Here is a 23,199-nt window from a genome sequence, read left to right as displayed (position 1 = left end):
GCTCCCTTGGCCAGTGAAACGAAATGAGTGCCGCAACCCCAGAGTCATCCGTGACTGAACCTAATGGTCAGGGGTACCTTTACCTTTACCTTTTCCCCTGAAAAGGACTCAAGGTGGCCTATGTATAAAGATATGAACAGCTAAAAGCATAGAGGAACAACTATAATTAAAAAGCAATTAAACATTGATAGAATTAAAACTGTGTGTGTGTGTGTGCGCGCGTGCACGCACGCACACACACACACACACACACACACACACACTCTGTTAAAATCATACAAATAATTACAATAAAAAGAAGCACAGCATCAGCCCTTTCATTGATAGCAGTCACTTCCCCAAAGCCTGTTGAAATAAGAAAGTTTTCACCTGCCAGAGGAAGGACAACAAGGAGGGAGCCAATCTAACTTCTTTTTTTAAAAAAAAATAAAATTATATTTATTACTTTTCCAACCATTTAAACACTACAAAAAAAGAACAATACAATACAATACAAAAACACTACACAACACTAACACATTAAACTAACAAAACAGAACAAAAACAAACAAAGACAGTTTAAAACACCTCAAACATTTTCAATATCTTATCTTTCATTCATTTCAACGACCTCCTCATACCTCCCTTTTTGTATTCCACTTCTGTTAATTGTTTCAGCAATTCCTTTCCATCTTCCTCTGTTTTCTATCCTATAATTATCTTAACACATTCTAGCCTTATTTTTCCTTTAATATTCTATTAATCTATTTATACTTAATTCCTTATAACATTTCTACTAAAGCCATATAACTTCATTCCAACATTCTTCTAACATTCATTAATTTTACAATATTTCTGTAAATAGTCTTTAAACTTTTTCCAGTCTTCTTCCACTGACTCTTCTCCCTGGTCTCGGATTTCTGCCAGTCATTTCTGCCAATTCCATATGGTCCATCAATTTCATCTGCCATTATCCAACATTTCAGTGTTTTCAAGAAGCAGCCATTCTCTCTGCCAGCAAAAAGCAGCTGGTTCACAACAAAGTTTAAGGTCTAGCAGGGCAAATCCACCTCCTTCTTTGGCATCAGTAAATATCTTAAATTTTACTCGAGGCTTCTTGCCCTGCCAAACAAATCTGAAAACATCCCTCTGCCACCTCCTGAAACAATCCATCCCATCCGAAACTTGCAATGTTTGAAACAAAAGCATCATCCCCGGCAACACAGCAACACTCATCCCCACCACAGCAACTAGGCCCAACAATGACAACTTCAAATTTGCCCATATTTCCAAATCCCCCTTCACTTCAATCCAACATCCTTCACAATTATCCTTAAATAGATTCACATTTTTGGCAGTCACGCTATCCCCCAAATACCTCTCATTCTCAACCAATGTTAGTCCTGTCTCCTCCTGAAACTCCGTCAAGCTTTCTTTTTCCAATTCAGGTAGGGCTCTGATCCTCAAATTCGTCTGTTTTTCTTTAAGTTCAATCATAACAAGCGTCAACTTATGTTCATCAAGTTGTCTCTGTAGGGCTGGGACTCTCTTTCTCTCCAGTTGTGTTACTTTACATTCAGCAGCAAAGGCTTTCTCCCTGGCTTCATCCGCAGTTTGCCGTATCAAAGTAGATTCCTGTATCAATTTCTGGATGGTTTCTGTATTGGTATTCACCTTTTGTCCCGGATTATTTATACTTTCTGAAATTAAGTCAATTTTAATATTTATAGCATCCACTTTCGCATTTATCACGTCTGTTTTCTTGTGAAGCTGTTCCAGCGAATTGTTTATCTTCACTAATGCATCCGCTAAGGCCTCTTCTGTCGACATTCCTCTTGGTTTTGAGTGTTCCTTTCCATTTGCCATAACACTTAAAAGATTCAAGGTCAATCCAGTCTCACAGTTTTTTATCTTGCAGCTGGAAATTCCCCAGCCCAGCTCTTGTAAAGCAACCAGTTTCAAAAGCTTCCACTAGGGGGAAACAGTTTCTATTTGTATTAATCAGTAGTGTCCTCTTTTAAACACAGTTCCAATAATCCAAAGTTAGTTCCAGTTTTCACTTACTTTTACTCCTTTTTTTAAAAAACAGCCGGAGACAATAGAAACAATGTATTCTCTTGTTTAGCTAACTGTCAATGAACGTTCTAAACGCTGTCAATGAACATTCTAAAAGACATCAATCCTGCTAGCAGCCCGTTTCCAGGGTCAGAGCGGCGGTATTTTAGCTCTCTTCACTCTCTCCTACAGGCATATTCAGTCCACCACTTCCCCCCCTCTTCTCCTGTCTCCAAGGGGGGTTTAATGTTCTTTGCCGATGGAAATTTAGTCTTTTACAAAAGGCTTTCCAAGACTTCAGCTTGCAACCTCATTACTTCAGTCTATTTACAAAAGGGGGAGGCAGACTTCCTGTATTGAACCTCCCCGTTTCGATGCCAAATTAAACGTTTAAAAATCCAATTCTCCCACTTCAGCTCTACTCACAGGTAATTACTTTAGAGTCAAATTGTCCACAGGAAAAAGTCAGTGCTCTCCGGCAACAGCTATGCGGCTTCGCTCCGTGGAAGAAGCAGATGATTTGAAGCACCGCGCCGCTCACCCTACGTCGCTCCGGACCCCTGAAACCGGGTTTCCCCACGAGTAGGGGAGGCACAAAATGTGCCCGCCGAATCCCACGCTCACAGGCTTCTCCCACTTGTGATTTTTTACGGGTCTCCGCCTTCGCCTTGGCAGCCAGACCCAAATTCCCACGGGGCAAATTCTTCCCGATCAGAGGAATTCCGCCATTACTGGAGGCACCAACCCGGAAGTCCCCGCCAATCTACCGTATTTTTCGCTCTATTGGACGCACCGGACCACAGGACGCACCTAGTTTTTAGAGGGGGAAATCAAGGAAAAAAATATTATCCCTCCCCCCAGCCACAAAGAGCAACGGACAGGCTGTGCGCAGCCTGTCTGCTTCTCCCAGAGCTTCTTGGGGCTGCGGGGGAAGCCCGGGTTCCCCCACCAGCCCCAAAGAGCAAAGAAGCCAAGACAGCGCACGGGATCCATAGCCGCGCAACCTCTCCAGCCAGGAGCTAAACCTCTCCAGCGCGGCTAAAGAAGAAGACAAGGCAGTCCAGGGCAGGCACCCACTGCCCTGGCTTCCTCTTTAGCCTTGCACAGCATCTTTAGTCTTGTGCAACGGGATGGATTGCGCCCGCTGTCCACCGGGGCTGGACTAGATGACTCCTGGGGTTCCCTTCCAACCTTGCAATTCTATGACCTCGGAAGGTGTTTGGGGTCTCCACCACTGGAGGCTTTTAAGCAGCGGTTGGGGGACCATCTGCCTGGCGTTCTTTAGCTGTGATTCCTACATTGTGAGGGGGCTGGGCTAGATGACCCTCAGGTGGCCCTCCCAACTCTATACAGTCCTACAGTTCTGCAGCAGGAGATCCACAGCCACTTAGAATCATAGAATCATAGAATTGGAATAGACCACAAGGGCCATCGAGTCCAACCCCCTGCCAAGCAGGAAACACCATCAGAGCACTTCACACAATGCCCACTCCCAATTTTCATCTGAGAGACATGTGGCTTCAGTGTCTAGGTAGGTACCCCCCTACTTGCCACACTTCCCCCACCTCACTTAAGCTGAGGGAATTCCTGCCCAGAGAAGCTCCCAGGTGAGGCAAGGGTTAAGATCTACCTCTGGTAGATCTCTTGCGGCTGGAGAGGCACGCAAGGCTAAAGAGGAAGCCAGGGCAGTGAACGGGATGGATGGATCGCGCTCGCTGCCCTGGCTTCCTCCCACCACCCCCCACCCCCGGAGAGGCGCGCAAGTCCAAAGGGGAAGCCAGGCAGCGAACGGGATGGATCGCGCTCACTGCCCTGGCTTCCCCTTTAGACATGCGAAGCCTCCCACCCCCCCCACCCCCGGAGAGGCGCGCAAGTCTAAAGGGGAAGCCAGGCAGCGAGCGCGATCCATCCCGTTCGCTGCCTGGCTTCCTCCCACCCCCCCCACCCCCGGAGAGGCGCGCAAGTCTAAAGGGGAAGCCAGGCAGCGAACGGGATGGATCGCGCTCGCTGCCCTGGCTTCCCCTTTAGACATGCGAAGCCTCCCACCCCCCCCACCCCCGGAGAGGCGCGCAAGTCTAAAGGGGAAGCCAGGCAGCGAGCGCGATCCATCCCGTTCGCTGCCTGGCTTCCTCCCACCCACCCCCCACCCCCGGAGAGGCGCGCAAGTCTAAAGGGGAAGCCAGGCAGCGAACGGGATGGATCGCGCTCGCTGCCCTGGCTTCCCCTTTAGACATGCGAAGCCTCCCACCCCCCCCACCCCCGGAGAGGCGCGCAAGTCTAAAGGGGAAGCCAGGCAGCGAGCGCGATCCATCCCGTTCGCTGCCTGGCTTCCTCCCACCCACCCCCCACCCCCGGAGAGGCGCGCAAGTCTAAAGGGGAAGCCAGGCAGCGAGCGCGATCCATCCCGTTCGCTGCCTGGCTTCCTCCCACCCACCCCCCACCCCCGGAGAGGCGCGCAAGTCTAAAGGGGAAGCCAGGCAGCGAACGGGATGGATCGCGCTCGCTGCCCTGGCTTCCCCTTTAGACATGCGAAGCCTCCCACCCCCCCCACCCCCGGAGAGGCGCGCAAGTCTAAAGGGGAAGCCAGGCAGCGAGCGCGATCCATCCCGTTCGCTGCCTGGCTTCCTCCCCACCCCCACCCCCGGAGAGGCGCGCAAGTCTAAAGGGGAAGCCAGGCAGCGAACGGGATGGATCGCGCTCGCTGCCCTGGCTCCTCTTTAGCCTTGCGAAGCCTCCCACCCCCACCACCCCCGCTGGAGAGGCGCGCAAGTCTAAAGAGGAAGCCAGGGCAGCGAACGGGATGCATCGCGCTCGCTGCCCTGGCTTCCTCTTTAGCCTTGCGAAGCCTCCCCCCGGCTGGAGAGGTTGTGCAAGGCTTTTCTAGAGGAGGGAGAAGGGACTTACTGGCGGCGTCAGTCCCTTCTCCCTCTTGGGGAAAAGCCCGCAAGAGCCGCGCGAAGCTTGTGTGGGGCTCTTGAGGGCTTTTCCTGCCTGCCTCCTCCCTGCATTCGCTCTATAGGACGCACAGACTTTTCCCCTTAGTTTTTAAGACGGGAAAAGTGCGTCCTATGGTGCGAAAAATACGGTAACTTCTTTAGGGAGGGAGTTCCAAAGTCTGGAAGCAGCCACTGAGAAGATCTACCAAGCCTGTGGTGGTCGTGGTGAGGGGTGGGGTGGAACTGAGACAAGAGCCTCCCGCAGAGATCTCATAGCCTGGGCAGCTTTGTTTGAGGGAAGATAGTGTTATATAAAATAAATATAAGTAAACCTTTCTACAAAAGACCAAGGTTTTCTTCACTCAACATGGAAAAATAGTGGCATTTGGGGGACTTGGTGTAATCTACTGATTTATTATTGCACTGGCTTCTTCAAAAACCTTCTTCCAAAATGGATCAGTGCGTAGGCAGTCCCACCACATATGGAAGCAAGCCTCCATTTTGGTGGACAAATTTATGGATGGATGCAGAGGCAGAGCTTCATGCTCCGGCACCGGGGGGGGGGGCTGAGAGCAGGCAGGGGCATGGCGCCCAGCATGGGGGGAGGCAGTCACGACGATGGCACCCCACCAGGATCGTGGTGCTGGGGGTGGTGTGCTCCCCCTGCCCCCCTCTTCCTCTGCCAGTGGATGGATGTAACAAAGGGAGTTTTAAATCATATTTATTTGGGAGTAAGCCCAACTGAAAGTTAGAAAAGCATAATAAATGATGCACATGGTCTCGCACGAATCTCTCTACTGCCCTGAGGATGTGACACCCATCCTATTTGGGACTGACAGAGAAAACAATTGTAGCCTTGGATTTGAACACAGAGGAAGAATTTGCTGAGTGCTTCACTAGATTTGCTGGATAGGAAGCAGACTGAAGAGTCTGTGGGGGACCATATTGTTGCTTTGGGGGATCTGAAGCAGAATTAGCAATTGTGCTTTGATTGTTCTGCCTGTTATTTGTTTTCATTGTGTTTTGCATGTATGCTCTCAAATAAAAGAAATATTACAAAGACACCACAGTTCGCTCTCAAGTGATCACATCCTAAAGAAATTAGACCCTGCAGCGCCGCTCCTGAACTTCTCATCACTTGGGGAAGTGGGGAACCCTTCCAGTTCCACTGCCTGATAATAATAATAAAAATGGGGAAATGAGGGCAAATGAAAATATATGAAATGCTTCTCAGAGTTAGTCATGGTTTGGTCCCGGCCAACCGGGAATCATAAAGTCAAGGGTATGAGATTACAATGCTACATAGTCAATCAGATCTGCCTATGTGGTGACATCACTGCAGGAAAGTGAACCCAATTGAGAGCAAGTGAAGACAATGTAAATGAACAGGCAGGCAGAGCTGGGATGTTGTCTGGGAGTTTTTGTTGGAGGGTGGATGTTGTTGCTGTAATTGATGTTAATTTTACATATGGATCTTATGATTTATGTGGAATTTTTTCAATTCGGTTGCATACTTTTTGATGTTTTGTTTATTGTTTATGACTAGTTTTGTTAGGTTTGTAGTTAAGTAATTTTATAGGTTGTCAGCCACCTTGCACATCATTTGAATTTTGAAAAGGCAGCATAAAAATAAATGATTGGTTTTTGCAGGACATGGTGAGTATTTTTTTAAAAAGAAAATCAGCCTAATCAAAGCAAAGTCAAGTGCTTCAGACTTACACAACTTGTGAACCATTAAATTTAATCCAGACCATCCTGCCAGGTGCTTGAGAATCCCCCTCCTACTATTTTGGACCTTTGGGTCCATCACATGCTTTTTCATGGAGGTGTACTCACAAATACAAGCCTCCTACCTACATTCCCAAGTGTGCCATGCCCCCACTAGAGGATCACCCCTGCAAGGAGGTTCTGGAGCCCCCCAAAACCAGTGGCGTCTGGGAGCAGTCCATGCCAATTATCAAGGAGAAGCCAGGGAACTTAGGGGAGGCTATCTGGGGTCCCTTAGTGCAAGAGGGGAGCTCCTCCTCTTGAGGAGTCACAACCACCCCTGAACCACTGGGCATAATGGTGACTTAAAAGGCAGGCCAGGACCCTCACGCTCGGGAGGTGTGCCGGTTTGCAGACAACAAGACAATTAAATTATCAGATTCTATCTGTCTTGACATTAACCCAGAAGTCACTGCAAGGGTGGCTGAGGTTCTTGTCAACGGTATCTCTTAGAGTGGCGAACGGCACTATTAGCAGGAAGAAATTCAAGTGAAAATCCTCGTTATCACATATTTTACATGGCTGTTTATTTTTGTGTGTGTGTGTGTGTGTGTGTGTGTGTGTGTGTGTATGGATGTTTTATGATAGCCTGTACTTGTACTGCCTAATAAAGGTTTGGCAAAGTAAGTAGAAAAAGGATTCCTCATGAGTAAAGTGCACCCTGTGAGTTGGGCCCTCCTCACGTAAGGACATCTTCCAGAAGCCTCTAAGGAGCTGCAGCTGAACACTGGGTGTTCTTGCTTACACCAATGCAGTCTTGTGTTTGTCTTGGGATGCCTTCTGAGCAACATTTGGACTGCTTTTGCACCTGCCTGCACTGTTGCTCTCTATTTGCCCAGGCTTTGGCCTGCTTCTCAACTCTGCTGTAGAACCTATCCCGCCTTGGGCATGCTTGAGACAGGATAAAATGCTACAGTCCAGGAAACAAACAGCCACAGGCTCCTGCTGACTATATAAACTGACCCAACACCCATATCTCTCCATTTGGGCATCATGCAGAAGCAGTGACTGAGGATATCACGAGCTGCTAAATTTCGGGAAGAAATGATAGCCCTTTCTCCTATCTTATTAGGTTCCCAAATGGATGTCATTTATATGTTGCGGAGGGGCAGAAGATCTAGGCAAGAGGGCACAAAATAAAGCAATCCCCTGTTATCTTATGCCTTCTGTTCATTCATATTCCTTTAGCGAGCCATGCTCTCCCCATCTGATACAGGAGGAACTACATACACTTGTCGGCTGATTTTAGCTTTCCTAGGTGTATTGTTTACATGATAGGACTTTGCTGGTTTTAAACCTGCAGATAACAGGAAATTGCTCAGTTCCCATGGTGCTTGTACCACGGTTGCTTTAGCGCTCTCCAAAGTTGGCAGTGCACTAAGCTTAGTGGTGACGGGACAGAGTCAGAACCGTGGTCCAAAATGCTGTTGGTCTTCAGCTGATGGATCATACATCACCGAGGGCAATCTACACCAGCAGCACCATGCCTGGATTGCTCAGTTGGTCAGTGCAGGATGCTGATAATGCCAAGGTTGCACATTTGATTCCCGTATAAGACAGCTGAATATTCTCTGATTCCTAGTGTCCGTTCCAGCTCTACAGTTTTATGATTCAATGAAGGAGAAGGGTTTTTACCTTAGTGGAAGAACATCCCATTTGCTTGCAGATGGTCCTAAATTCAGCCCCTTGTAGGGCTGGGAGCATGCCTTTCTGAAACCTTAGAAAACTGCTGCCAGTCTTGAGCTAGATGGACCAATGATCTGTCAATAAGGCAGCTTCCTGTATTCCCATGACACCATTTTTCTATCTATTCTGCCGCCCCCGCCCCCAAAAAAGAGACACAGAGACTTTCCTAAACCAGGGCTGCGGAACCTGCAGCTCTCCAAATGCGGTTGGACTCAATCTCCAGTCAACCTCAGACAGCATGACCAGTGACCAGGGATGATAAAGGTAAAGGGACCCCTGACCATTAGGTCCAGTCGTGACTGACTCTGGGGTTGCGGCGCTCATCTCGCTTTATTGGCCAAGGGAGCCAGCGTACAGCTTCCGGGTCATGTGGCCAGCATGACTAAGCCGCTTCTGGCGAACCAGAGCAGAGCACGGAAACGCCATTTACCTTCCCACTGGAGTGGTAGCTATTTATCTACTTGCACTTTGATGTGCTTTCGAACTGCTAGGTTGGCAGGAGCAGGGACCGAGCAATGGGAGCTCACCCCATCGCAGGGATTCAAACCGCCAACCTTCTGGTCGGCAGGTCTTTGGCTCTGTGGTTTAACCCACAGTGCCACCCACGTCCCTGACTAGGGATGATAGGAGACCACAAATTTCCCAGTCTAGAGCTAAGTTATGAGGTGGTTTAGGGTCCCCATCCCCCATAATATGATTTCTCCTCTGTGTCCATAGCAGCTGCATCTCAGCCAGATATTCATCAGGTAGCGACTCTTGAAATGGAAGGGATGCCTGATTTCTGTGGTCAGCTGCAGAGCTTTTTTGTATTCCATTCACTACAGACTCATTCTCCTGCAACCTGGTCCAGGCCCTTTAGAGCAATAGCACCAGCCTCGTGAAGCACATTACCATCTGAGATTACAGGCTCTGACAGTCTGTAAGTATTCTCGGATGCTTAAAAGCTTTCGTTTCTTGCAGGTTTTTCCAGATAGGTGAACCTCTCATTGCCTGTATGGCGACAACAGCATTTTGATGTTTTTAATGGAAGCCGTGTTTGCTCTGTTTTATTGAATTTTTACCTGTAGGCTGCTATGGTATTTCATACGATTAGTGCTTTATAAATGACCAGAATAAATAAACCGTAGTGACAGGGAAAGTGCTAAAATAGCATTTGATGAATACTACTGTGGCTCACAGGAACCCTCTCTCCCCCATAGTCAGCTGTATTAATTCTTGGTGCTTGGATGGCCAGATGCAAAAACGGTTGGGGCTTGCGCACCAGTAATAGCTGGGCAGATGCAGAAATTTCATGTATTTTTTTAGCAGGCAGGTGTAACAAGCCTCCAGCCACTCTGGAAATCACCTTGATGAGGTGGTGGGAGATGCTTGATTTTAAAAGTGTGCTGGATATTTAATCCCCCTCCTCACCACTATCAATTTTGAGCCCGGGGCAACCGCCTCTGTACCCCCACAAGCAATGTTACTGCCCCTTACAATCAGAAATCATGTGTTCCTTGTGCGTATGAGTGGGCAGGGATTTCCCCTCCCCAGGTATTGTTGTGGAACTCCAACTTCCATCAGCCCCATCAACTAGCATGGCCAATGTTTAGGGGCGATGGGAGTTGTAGCCCATTAACAGCTGGAGGGTTAAAGGTGAGTTGTTCCTGCTAGAGAGTTTGCAAAAGTGAACTATTTTGTTTTGCATTAAATAGATGCAAATAGATGTAGATAGATGGATATGGTGGTTAAAGGAGGAGGGTTTTTCTCGAAAAACTTGGCATCTGTATGGTAATTTTTGATTAGTGCAGTTTTAAAAAAACCAAGTTTAGATTAAAATATACAAATGGGTTTTAAAATGGTATAATCAGGTGGCCACTCTCTTTAATGTCCCTTGACTGCACTATGGTTTATCCTAAATCAGGGTGTCTTGCAGCCTTAAAAAATAAAAATAAAAGAAATGGCCCCACTGCTGTGCCTTTAAGAGAGCTTTGACCAGGAGACAAAAGGATGGTGGAAGCTTCACCTGATTAATGTCTGCAAAAGTCAGCAGGTGTACAGCCTGGTTCTATTTGTGTTGACTCCAAAGGAAGTCTAACTGCTTTTGAAACCTGGGGTTGCTTTGAGCATTACGTATAAACAAACCAGTGTTTAAGGAGGCAAGCAACACCTGCTAACATCCCCTCTTTTTGCATTTATGGACAAGTTGGGCCCACTTCATCAGAGGCATGGAATGCAACCCTCTGTTTCAAGATATAGATTAATATATGGCGGTAAGGGATTAGAAAGCAATGAGGCTAGAGGCCAAAACAATGCTTAAAATATATTATGGCTAATGGCAACTCAGGCAGAGTGAATATAAAATTAGCATGGTGATCTTTTACACCAGCAGTGATAGATAAAAAAAATGCAGGAGCCACAGGCGCTTATAGGAAGTCAAGACCATGGGCCTGTCTAATTCAGTATAGTCTACATGGGCAGGCGGCTTCTCTTCTGGGTTTCAGACGGGTGGGGCATTCCCAGGCCTTCCAGAAGATACCAAGGACCTTCTGCACTCAAAGCAGATGCTTTGCCACTGAGCTACCACCCTCTCCACTTAGTGTAGGCCTGGACCCCAAAGCAAGTTGGGAGCCAGCCAGGACTGATCCCATGCATTGTATGGAGGATAAGAGTTACAGTCTTGCAATAAATAAATCAAATCCAAAAATCACATCTGTCTGGCGACCATTCCGGAGTCTCCTTAATCCGGAGTCACTCCGGCTACTGCTGCTGCCGCCGCCGCCGCTCTGAATCAAACGCCCAGCCCCCGCACCCGGCGCGCGCGCCTCGTGGGCTCTTTAACACTCCTGGCAGCGGCGCGCGAGGTTGCGGGGCTGCCGCTTTGTCAATCCCTGGATGCGAACCAATGAGTGCGCCGCGTAGGAGGGCTGTCCGCAATCCCCTATCTTGGAGCGGGTCTCGGTGCCAGACCACGAGTGGAGATAATTATTGGGAAGGAGTCTCGCTCTCGCTCCGCTTTGGGCTGCAAGCAAGCAGGCAGGCAGGCGCTGGATTGTGTGGCTTTCTCTCCCCTGCGCCTCTCCATTCCGTCCGTAATAATCATCGTCGCAGAAGCAAGCTCTTGTCTGTCTGTCTGTCTCTCTCCGCAAGCTCAAGAGGGGATCGGACAGGGGAGGGGGGGGGAAGAAGCAGCTGAAACCGACAAGCCCGGAGCGCGATAGCTCTTACAAACCTCGGTCCCCGAGCATGACTGGACTTCTGGCGAAAATGCACACCCCTCTCTTTTGGGCGGTCTTGGCCGGGATGGCCTCGCTGTTCTTCTTCCAAGGTAAGGAGACGACTCCGGATTTTTGCACCGCGGGTTCGAATTCTGGTTCTCGCCTCCCCTTGGCTGGCTTCCTTCTGCTGCAAGGGAGAAGAAGCACGGAGGTTTGGAGGACCACCCCCCTCCTTTCCCACAGATGCTTTCTCTTCCCCTTTTTCTTCTTATTCTCTTCAACCCCCCTCCCGGTTTTGCAAAATAGATTATCGATCCGATTCTCGCCGCTGCTGGCGGAGCCGCGCCGGGTGCGCAATTTGTGGCTTGTGTGTTGATGGCTTAATTTGCTTGTGCGTTTGGATTAGTCGTGATTCCGGAGCGTGTGAGGCTCTCTCTTACTCTCCCATTCTCCGAACCTCCCCATCACCCTTACCTCCGCCGCGTTTCTCCGATAGAGATCAGCGCCGGTACGATGCAAACAAATGTTTAAAAAAGGCATGTGATCGAGTTGTCAATTTGAGCAAGCTCTCGAGACGCCCATTGGTCTTCTTCCTCCTCTTCTGGATGGGATCTTCTTTAAGAGGCGGAAGGGATGAGAAACTTCAGCGGACAAACTTCTGCGGTTACTAAGTGGAAGAGGAAAGGGTTGTTAGGGGAGGGAGACGGGGAAAGCAAGGGCTGAGAAATGGCCAGAATTATATCCCCCCTTTCCTTCTGGATCGCAGCCTTTCCTTCCAAAAACCTTCTCAAAAGCTGCCGCCGTTCTGTGTAAAGCAAATGGTGGATATTTGGGGAAGGTAAAAGAGAGGGGGACAAATAACTTCAATAGTAATAGTTGCTAAGCATTCAGGGGCACCGTAATAAGAGAGATAAACTTCTTTTCTCTGTTTTATTGGGTTGCCAAAGCTACAGTGAGAAGGATGGATACAGGGAACGCACGCCCGAGCCTGTCTCTGTGGAGGGTTGAGGAAGTGTTCTTGTGAGGGAGCCAAGCCTTCTCCAGCTGCTGTTGATTTCCCTTTTCGCGTCTCCTTGTTTTGGCTTTGATTTCTCTCCACTACTGTTAAGATGGTGCGACTTTGTTGCTGCTGAGTAGGATCTCCCCTTTAGCAATGCGTGTTCCATCGCACGCCCTTCTGCTTTTAAGGAAAATGGGAGGGGGGCTTCTGAGGTGTAGACTGAAAGGCATTTACTACAGAGAGTGCTCCTCTCTCTCTCTACCCCCCCCCCGCTCTTGTTCAGCCACCAGCTGCTGAAGAGCCTCCTGCATCTTTAATAGTCAGGTCAAAGAGGGGAGTTTGGGCAGCCGCGGCTGTGTCACGCAAGGTATACCCACCTAAATCCTCTCTTGGACACAGCTGCTAAAGAAGCCATGTCCACTTCAGCAGCTGGTGGCGACACCCTAAACACTGGTCGGTTGGCCTCCGAGATACGAAACACCCCCATTGCCCTGTCATATTTGGCTGGACTTGCAAACAGAACTGTCTCTCTAGTTGCTTAAACGGGCTGCAAAAAGCCAGGCTTGGTAGGGGGTCAAGGGTAGGCTAGAGAGATGTCCCTTGATGTTTCTCTGCCCCTCCAAGAGGCTTTCAGCCTCCTTCCGGCTGAGGCCTTTCCATAAACTTGATTAAATACTTTCCTCGTAATCCTCCCTGACCCCTGCAGCTGAGGTCAATAGACTTGACGGAGACTTAATTCACTTTCGTTTGGAGCCAGCCAGAGACCCCCGGGATAGAAGGGTGCTAATGGGGGGAGAAGTGTCTTCGAGGAAAGCAGGGTGATGCACATGAGGCAACTCCACCGGGATGGGCTGGCAGCTGGGTGTGGGAGGCAGGGAGACAGATGTGCACAGAGCTGGGGCATGTCTGTGCATTTCATTGGTGGGGGGAGGACGGACGGACAGACCCATGTTTCTGCCTTGCAAAGATGTCAGTTTGTGTTTGTTTCTGCACAACCATCTGGAGATGCCGGCACAAGCTGTTCATTCCACGAGGGGCTTGTGCTTTTAGAAGAAAGGTGTTGCGTTTCTGCAGATCATCTGGGGTATGATCCTCGGTGGTCAGAAAATGTCTGCCTTGTGTGGAAGTGGAGCTTACTCCTGTGCCAGAAAGGTTTCTTGAATCACAGAGCTGTTCGCCCTCTTGTTCTTGCCTGGGACTTGTACCCTGGGAAAGCTGTTGCAAGAACTGCACACAATACATTGGTCTTGTAGAGTGGTTGAAAGGGGCTTTGGACATTCCCCCTCCGTAGCTTGGTGCTAGGGCAGCTGCTTTCCATGCAGAAGGTTGCAGGTTCGATCCCTGGTATCTTCAGGTTAGGATTGCAAGAGCCTCTGTTCTGAAGCCCTGAACACTGCCAGCTAGTGTTAACAATACTGAGTTAGATGGACCAATGGTCTGATTGACTATAAGGCAGCTTCCCAGGTGGTTTATAAAGACAGGTGCTTATTTTAGTATTTCACTTCCATGTATCTAAAAGTTCATGTGTGCACGCTTATCCCCACATAGGAGCGCAGGAATCTGCCTAGTACTGAATCATAACATTGGTTCAAGCAACTTGGTTTGTCTACACTGCCTGGCAGTAGCGCTCCAGGGTTTCAGAATTAAGACATTCCCACGCCTTCTTGAAGATGCTGGGGATTATATCTAGTAAGCAACTAGAAGCTTATGGAAAATTCCCAGGCAGGACTCAAGAGCAACAGCATTCTGCCTGCTCTTGATTTCCAGGAACTGGCACTCAGAGGCAAGGGACAGCCTGTCAAGCAGAAGCATTACTATTGAGCTGCAGCCCTCCCACTTGCTTTCTTTTTTGGAATTTCTCAGCCTGGCAACCCAAACTCACCCCCATCACCATGAGACGATAGATGTTTGGACTGGAGTTATGTGCACAAATGGCTTCTTGAAATTCTGGCAGGGAAACTGGGTTGGGGGGACAGCAGCTGTTTTGCTGAATTTCTCCAGGGGGAAGAGAGCTTCTCCAGCAGTTTCTGTGGAGTGGGGCTTAACACTAGCAGTTTTCCCCACCCCATAAGTGTCATCTGCCCATCACTGCAAGCCACAGTAGTGTTGCCTACCTGCCATCATTTGGCATTTTCCAAAAATGTCCTGATCTAGTGTGATTCTGGGGCATTGTAGGAAAAGTGAGTGACTGATAACAAACACATATATAAGTTGGTCTTTTTCTAGGGAGTGCGGATGTGGTGGGCAAATCACATTTTTTCCCTCAGCCAAAATGTCTTCTGGCTTGGACTGTACTATCACAGTGCAGTTACTCTCTTGAATGTTCACTTGTGTAAAAAGCTCCCTGTAGGCCGAAAGCCAGCACATCTAGGAGAAAGGTTTAGGGTAGCTTCTCCTTTTATTCTCCTTGATGTGCTGGCTTTTTACAAGCAGGGAGTTTAATGTTCAAGACTGCCGGAGTGGAACTGCCCATACCATTGCAATCTCATTCTCCATATTAGTTCAGTGGCTTATCAAGTTTTGCGCTTTCTTCAACTTTCCTCTCCTTCCTTGCACCCTTAATGCCTTTTCTGGGCACACCAGAGTCCTTGTTTATTACCTGCCATGATTTGTCAACTTATTTTTTTGTGGGAATTCTTCCTAACGGTTTCTACCCCGCTGCAAATGTTCTACCCCCTGCAGCCACAAAGGAGGCACACTCCTCAGGGCAGCCCCCAGCTGAAGTTCAGGGGTTCTAAATTCTGAGCTACGCTGATGGTAGTTGGGTAGCTGGCTTATGGTACATATATCATACTTTTCTGTGTATAAGACGCCCCCATGTATAAGATGCCCCCTATTTTGGGGGACTCAAATTTAAGAAAATGGGAGGAGATGGCACAGAGTTGTTGAGCTTTTTTGGGGAGGAATTAACCAGGATTATTGCGCTTTTTAAAAGGGGTGATGGCTGAAAATTGCTCACCAGCACATGTCACAAAATTTGCCTCCCGCCTGTCCCACTACCGGCAGAGGCTGCCAGTCACCCACCCAACTGCTGCAGCATCAGCCAATCAACACCAACCATTGATGCAACAACAAATAACACTCACAGGAGTAGCTGACAGTCACGGCAGCAACCAATTAAACGCCCACCCTATGCACTATCCATGTATAAGATGACCCCCACTTTTTAGCATGATTTTTAAAGAAAAAAACATAGTTTTATACACGGAAAAGTACAGCATATGCTGCAGATACCTCCAAAAGTTGAACTGGTTTTAGACATTTGCCATTACTTTGTGATCACCTTTTTGTGTTCTGACAGTCTTTCCTCTTCAAACGCAGCCTGTGAAACTTTGCCCATGAAATTTTTGCCACTTCAGAACTGACCCATCCCCCTTCAAAAAAGTATGGGCTCCTTTAAGTCCCTTTGAATCCCTTTGTCTATATATTTTTGAAAGAGGGTAGGGAGTACAAAGTTGACTTCAACCATCTCGTTTCTCCTATGGCTTTGTCCTTTGATTCTGGACAATCCATATGTCTTGTGCAGTGGGGGTCCTTTGAGCCTGCACACTCTGATGACACAGAGAATTCGCTGCACCTATTGGGTCTCTTTGGTGCCTTACAGCAAAGGAAGGCTTAGCAATAGGCAATTTGTCTTTCAAGGAAGCTTGCTTGCTATCCTTGATGCTCTCATTCAGTAATCTTGGATAAGCATCTGGGAAATGCAGACATTCTAGGAAATGTTGTAGTTTAGCGGCAGAACACATGCAGAAAAGTCCCCCTTTCAATCCCTGACCTCTGCAGGTGGGGAAAAGACCCCTGTCTGGAGACCTTCTGTCAGTCAGTTCAAAACCAGGGGTGGGCAGGTTTCAGGCTTGCATGAATTTCTTCATGTTTTCCTCTCCTAGAACAATAATATCTAGCAGCCAGCTGCAAAATAATTTCTCAGCCAGGTGGACATACTCATAAGAATTAAGAGTGCCTTGGGCCCAGGAATTCATTATTAGTATCACAACTAAGCTCTTGCAAGTCCTTTCATACACAAACCTTTTGCAGAAGTAGCGAGAATGCTTTCTCTTTTAAAGTAATTTTCTTTCCCAGCAAACTAGTGTTTGTGTGTGTGGTAGCTACTGCTGTTTGATAAGAAATACAGAGGCAGGATCTCTTGTGGATATACAAGAGTCACCCAGAGATCTACCACAAGATCCTGATTTACCTTTTATCCATCCCAGATCTAGACAACAATGAGCTAGATTGACCAGTGGCCTGACTCTGTGTGGCAGCTGCTTATGTTCCTTCCACATACCCTTTGAAGACAAGTAGGCTTCATGAAAACTGGCTTTAATTCTGACCACTTCAGGTCATAGATGCAGGATCTAAAAGACAATACACCATTATTTAGGGATGGAACAGTTAGGGTTATCTCCTTCTTTTGCAAAGAGTGAGTGCTATTCATTGCTAACCCTACTCAAAGAAGACCCAGTGCAGTTAATGGACATGTCTAACTTGGGTTCATTCATTTCACTGGGTCTATGCTGCATGAGACTTGGTTGAATATAGCCCCATAGTCGTCTTTTTTTTAAAAAAAAAATAATAATCTGCAACTGGCCTCTAGCCTTACTCCCTAAACATCTGAATTTGCTCCTTCTGTGTCTTAATTTAGCTTGAGCTGGATGGTGCCCTTTCTGTGCAGCTCAGCCATAACAGTGTACAAAGGCACTTAGTTGTCTTTCCCTTTTAGTGAATGCAGATAAGAACTTCAAAAGTTTTTTACATCCATGGAATCAGACAACTAGACATGGGCCATCTGGATTAGCCGAATGTTACAAGAAAGAACTTCCAAGCAAATAATTTAACGAAGCTGCAATTTGCCTGCTTAGCAACAAGGCTTTTTAACGATGACTTTCAAATACTCTTAGTCCTGGTTAAGAAGAACTTGGAGGCAGTGGAGGCTGGTCCATAAGGGCAAATATCAGTCTGCCCTCAGCTAACCCCAACCTCCCTGTCCCCCCCCCTTTAGTGGGCATTGACTGCCAGCTTCCTCTTCCTTAGTCTCAGGACTGCCCTTGTAGAACTTGGCAGCCAGGAGGATGGGGGCAAAATTAGAATGAGTTGGCTCTGCCTGCCATTGGCTCTGGCACCACCTGCTGTTGCCTTGCCTGTCTTCTGCTCAATGGGCACCCCTTGCATTTCCACACGGACTGGCAGCACCTCTCCAGGGTTCAAGGCACAGTGGTATCTCCCAGCCCTCCCTGGAGATTCCTGGGACTTTCTGTATGCAAACCAGGTTCTCCACCACTGCAAGACAGAGAATTCTCCATGTTCGAGTGCTTTGATGGGAGGCGTGGGATGAGTTCCAGAAGGCATTGGTCACCCAGCAAGCAGGTGTTTACTTATAACAGATCCTGATAGGGAGGGGTGCAGGGAGCCAGACCTTCCTGTCCCAAACTTCACAGGGAATGCATTGACTGTTATTTTTGCTTTCCTCTCTCCCCTCCCCACCAGCAATCATTTTGCCACCTCTTAGCAGGATTTGTTCCCTTTTAATGCTTTCTGATCAGTTTTGTTTGGCTATAGCCTTTTGTTCCTCTGCCTGGTATCTCATTTACTGCTTCTGGTAATCTCCCTGCTCACTCGCTTGCTCTTTCTCTCCTAGCATAAAGCAAAGTTTCTTGAAAAGGGGGAAGCGAGGGGATGACTTTGCTGCTGGTGCCTCATGTAGTCAGCCTGACAATTTAAGATGCGGCGCAGCAGGCAAAGCTCACTCTCTTTCTCGTTGCCAATTTGAGTATCTTGCGGCATCTGATTTTTTTGAGAGAGCAACTTCTTTTTGTTTCGCAGGCAGAGAGCCCATGCGAATAGCAAAACAGGAGCAGATTGCATCTCCCAAATTTTATCCTCTCCCCTTCTGCGCTTCCACCCACTGGAGCAGTGGCATAACTTTGCACCCTGTCAAGAGATTTTATTTTTTTCAGTTGAGATCAGATCATAGATCAAATTTGACATTTTTTTAAAAAATTACGAGCTACGATCACACATATGAAATCGTCAAGTTTTGTTTTTTTAAAAAAAATGGTGCGAGTTAGCAATGTTTTTATTTCTTACTGACTTCACGCAGTGTTGTGGGACGTGCTAGGGTTATCCACAGAATCTTGTATCGGTGGCATTTTTTAAAAACTCAGATCTGTGGATGAATCACTCTGTACTCCCTCCATGTCACTCTGTACTAAAGGGGTTCTGAGCCACTTTGTATAAATTCAAGCTCTGCCCCCTTTCACTGTAATGGGGAAGCTGAACGGTGACCACTTTTTCATGCAAGGCACCCTTAAAGTTTGCTGCAGCACAGCTGCTCACCAGAGTGAACCCTTGCTGGCATTTAACACCTGTGCTTAGTTATCTACACTGGTTGCCAGTTTGCTTCTGGGCCACGTTAAGGGTTTTTAATATTAGTATATAAAACTTGGGATCAGTTTACCTATGAGTTCACCTTACCCTACATGTGCCCACTGGACCACTTTGATTGGCAGAATTGGAACTGCAACAGGTAGTAACCTCTCTGCATTTGTACGGATTCATTTAGTGTGGCATCTCCTACACTTTGGAACTCCCTGACTAAGTTGCTAAGTGCATGGACAGGGAACGAGATCCACTCTTGCAGTGAAGCTCATCTACCCTTGCCGCCTCCTGTGCACTCCCTAGATCTGTTTTGGGTTTGTCCTTGCCCAGAGCATATTTAGGAGATGTGGTGAGGGAAGAATGAAAGAGGTCCTGTTGCACGGGCAGAACTCATTCCATGCACACCACAGCTTAGTTGAATCTTGCACACAGTCTCTTTTCATGGTGTGTGTGTGTGTGTGTGTGTGTGTGCGTGCGTGGAAGGGGAGTTCTGGGTTGACTTGTACAATGGAAGTAATAGATCCCTATTAAAAAAAAAAGTTTTTAATCCCTCCCTTCAATTCTCCGAATTTGATGGTTGAAATATGCTGTTCCTGACATCCTTGTATTTATTAGCTCTGAGGATATGCAGCTGTTCTAAATGTTTTGGATTTTTAAAAAATGTACTATATGCAGCTTTGTGTTTTGTCACTCTAGGCGCCTATGGGAAGAAAAGTGGGATGGAAACTTAAAGCAGATAAAATAGAATAAATATTTGGTTGGCTTGACTTTGCACAAACGAGGTAACAATCTTCCCAGTCGTCTGCTGCCTAGGCATCTATCTGTGTCCTTATTGGCATATTTGCATCTTTACTGATGGCTTGCTCTGGCCACTACTCTTACAATATTGAGCATCTGCCTTTGTGACCAATACTTTCTGTTTGCTTTTGAAAACAAATTGATGCACTGTTCCCATAGTGCTTTATGGCTTGTAATAATTCCTTTCTGACTTCTGTTTGCATTTCTTATATTACACATTTTGACATTTTGACATATCTTCATGTGGCCCAAATGCCCAGGATATGGCATAGAATCATAGAATTTTATGGGATTCTCAAGGACCACCTATTCCAACCCTGCAATACAGGAATATTGATAAGAGTAGGATCTTAGACCTTAATGTCTGAAGTCAACAGAACAGGGGGCAAGCCCACCCTCCTCCCATTCCAGGGGTGTCCCTGAAGTTACCCCCTTCACTTCTATATCAGTGAGTGGCTTATAATCATTTGCTTCTGTGGGCACTGCCTCCCCCCCCCCAAAGAATTTGTATGTGCAATTGTAATCTTTGAAGGGTAAATGCATTTGGGGTTTTGCATACTGGTTTGGAAAGTGAAAACTAGGTAGGTTCGCATTAAAATGCAAACAGGATAAATTTCTCCCCAGTGCCTGGTTGCTCTAACCATTAGATTCCACTATCACTGGGGCAGGGTGGGGAGAACCTAAGTTTGAGTGGCAGAACTGATGGAAAGCCACTGTTTGTAGATCACTGTTTGTAGATGAGATCTGTTTGCAGATCACTGTTTGTAGATGAGATCTGTTTGCAGATCACTGTTTGTAGATGAGAGATGAAATCAGCTGAGGGCGGTCCATTAGGGCGAATGTGTAGGCTTGCCATACATCAGGAAAATTCCTGACATGTCCTGGTTTTTTTGGGTAAAAATGGCGCTGGGGGGAATTTTTCCGAATCGGCAAAATGTCAGGGGAAATCCGGCTATATGGTAACGCGATGGAAAAAGCAGTGGAAACAGCTCCAAAAGCTTTAAATCACTATTGAGCCCGGCTTTGGCTGGGAAGGGTGGGATATAAATAATTTATTATTATTTTTTTATTGGGGGGGGGAAGAGGTCTCCTCCAGAAAGCTCAACAATTTGGGTTTGTCCCCCCACCCCCAGTCAGGAATTTTTGAAATATGAATTTTTGAACCCTATGAGTGGGGAACTGCTCCACCAACCTCTACCAGCCCCCAGAGCCCCCACCCGTCTGCCTGCTTACAATCAGTCCTTGGTGTGGTATTGGCTACTAGCTCCCACCACCACCACCACCTTAGGCCACATTCTCACCATAATCTTATTGCACCAGGCAAGGCTTTCCTCAAGGAATGCTGGGAAGTGTAGTTCATTGTAGATGCTGGGCGTTGTTAGGAGACTCCTATCCCCCTCCCCGAGCTACAGTTTTCAGAGTTTCCTGTGAAAGGGGGGTTGATTATTACTCTTCTCTAGGAATTGCAGCTCTGTGAGCGGTCTCCTAACAGCTCTCGGCATCCTCAACGAACTATAGCTCCCAGGATTCTTTGGGGGAAGCCATGGCTGTTTTTAAGTGGTCTCGGATTGCCTTAAGTGTATGATCTGAATGTGGCCTTAGTTTCAGCGTTGCCCTTGTAAGAACTCTACAGGGAAGAGGATGGGGGGAAGCTAGAATGAGTTGGCTCCCATGTCAGTGGCTTTGGCGCCACCTAGTGTTGGACCTCCCTGCCTTCCTCCCCACAAATTCTAGTAGGCACCAACCCCTGCTGTTCTAAATGGGGGCATATTCTTGTTTACAATCAGGCCCATGAGTCGCATCTCTCCATTGGCCTTCGGCGAGACAAATGTGATCTGATTACAGCTTGTTAACACAGAGTGAGAACCGTCAAAAGGCACATAGTGTTTTCCGAAGAGGCTGGGGTGTGTGTGTGGATGAGAGTTTGCACGCTTTCAGGCGTGCAGAGCAGTTGAATGCCACAGGCTTGCCAAGTTCCATCTCTCGGAAAAGACACATTCTAAACAAATTGCTGCAGTAGTTCAATCCCATTTTCCCCAGCATGTGGTGGTGTGTTGTGTTAAAATTATTGTCTTGGGTGAGATTTGGAGAGGGCGGAGGGAGAGAAGAGAATGAGCTCCCTTTGGCTTCTCCTTGGTGTGTGGATGATGGCACCGATGAATGTGTATTTAAACAAATATATTGACTTCTTTCTGCTAATATCAAGATTTATTGTCCCTTGCAGAAAATAATAATAGCCTTGACTTCAGTGGGGTCAATATTTACTACTAGGCTCGATAAAATCGTTATTATTCACCTCGGCAGCCGCCAATCGGTGCCTAATAAATAATAATAGTTATAACTGATGTTTACAATCTTAGACATCCCAATTACATTGTCTGCATGCCTGGTGCATTCTGCTTGCTTTATTGCCCTGATCCAGGGATATACATGGCAAGTTTCATAAAGCCTTGTTCTGGTTTTCCTGAACTGTATCTTTTACCCCAACCACCTTGCCTGATGCTTCTTGCAATGAAAGGTGTAACCATTCTTTTAAAAAATAAATAAATAAAAATTACAGTGCTATCTCACCTTTCCACCAAGGTGTCCCAGGTAATGCATATGGTCCCCCCCCCAAAAAAATCTCCATTTTACCTTCATAACAGCTGTTGAGGTAGGTTAGAGATGGTGACTGGCCCAAGATCACCCAGGGAGCTTCATGGCTGAGTGGGGATTTGAACTCCCAGGTCCTAGCCTGACACTCCCAGGTCCTAGCCTGTAGGGCAAACTTCAGCCCTACAGATGCTTGGGACTACTATTCCCATCATCCCTGACCACTGGTCCTGTTAGCTAGGTATGGTGGGAATTGTAGTCCCAAACATCTGGTGGGCCGGAGTTTGCCTATGCCTGATCTAGACACTTCAATGAAGCCTTTCAGTTAAACACGTTGCAAACTTTGCATGAGAAATCAGGTTAGCAAAAACGGAACTCTACAGCACCATCTGGTGTTACAGTGTTAGAATGCATAAACGATGCATATAAAGTGTTTTTTTCTTTGCCAATGTAGCTGAGTCGCAGCTCTCAGCTAGTTAAAAAAGCCATGATTTGAGTTGAGGGCAACCTGTAGCTCAGGATTCTTGTGAAGGATCTGAGGCCTATGTTCATAGCCTGTGAAGACTAGTGAACTGAGGCCTACATGTAGCTATGTCTGCTCACACACACACACACGAGCGAGAGAGAGCACACAATTGTATTTGAGTACAGGGAAATATGTGGAATGCTATACACAGAGTGCACAGTTTAGCTTGCTGAGAATATCGGCCTTCCTTTTTGTGTTTTAAACAGAGAAGCAGCAAGCTTCTAGTCCTTATGACTGCAAAGATACAAAACACAGTGGTAGAGTTGTTGTTAGGTGTGCAGGCATTTC

General features: G+C 47.2%; 1 protein-coding gene and 1 long non-coding RNA gene across 9 annotated transcripts in view; one reads left to right on the top strand and one right to left on the bottom strand.

Moving 5' to 3' along the window:
* Positions 1–431: 431 nt before the first annotated feature.
* LOC308574727 overlaps positions 432–23,199 on the bottom strand; it is a 284,187-nt gene continuing 261,419 nt past the window's right edge. Inside the window, exon 2 of the long non-coding RNA XR_014002577.1 lies at positions 432–567. This is a non-coding gene — a long non-coding RNA (uncharacterized lncRNA). The remainder of the gene's footprint in view (positions 568–23,199) is intronic.
* Positions 11,243–23,199, top strand: part of NTM (neurotrimin) — an 825,333-nt gene continuing 813,376 nt past the window's right edge. For 4 of the 8 annotated variants that reach the window (XM_081172702.1, XM_081172699.1, XM_081172698.1 and 1 more), the window contains exon 1: positions 11,244–11,730. In XM_081172702.1, coding sequence (XP_081028828.1) covers positions 11,649–11,730 — 82 coding nt within the window. In that variant the 5' untranslated portion in view covers positions 11,244–11,648. Of the gene's footprint in view, positions 11,731–23,199 lie in introns of all 8 variants that reach the window. The other 4 variants (XM_081172697.1, XM_081172696.1, XM_081172695.1 and 1 more) reach the window with 2 other exon arrangements.

Source organism: Podarcis bocagei (genome assembly GCF_964188305.1).
Source record: "Podarcis bocagei genome assembly, chromosome: 15".
NCBI lineage: Eukaryota > Metazoa > Chordata > Lepidosauria > Squamata > Lacertidae > Podarcis > Podarcis bocagei.
This window is presented reverse-complemented; position numbering and strand designations above follow the sequence as displayed.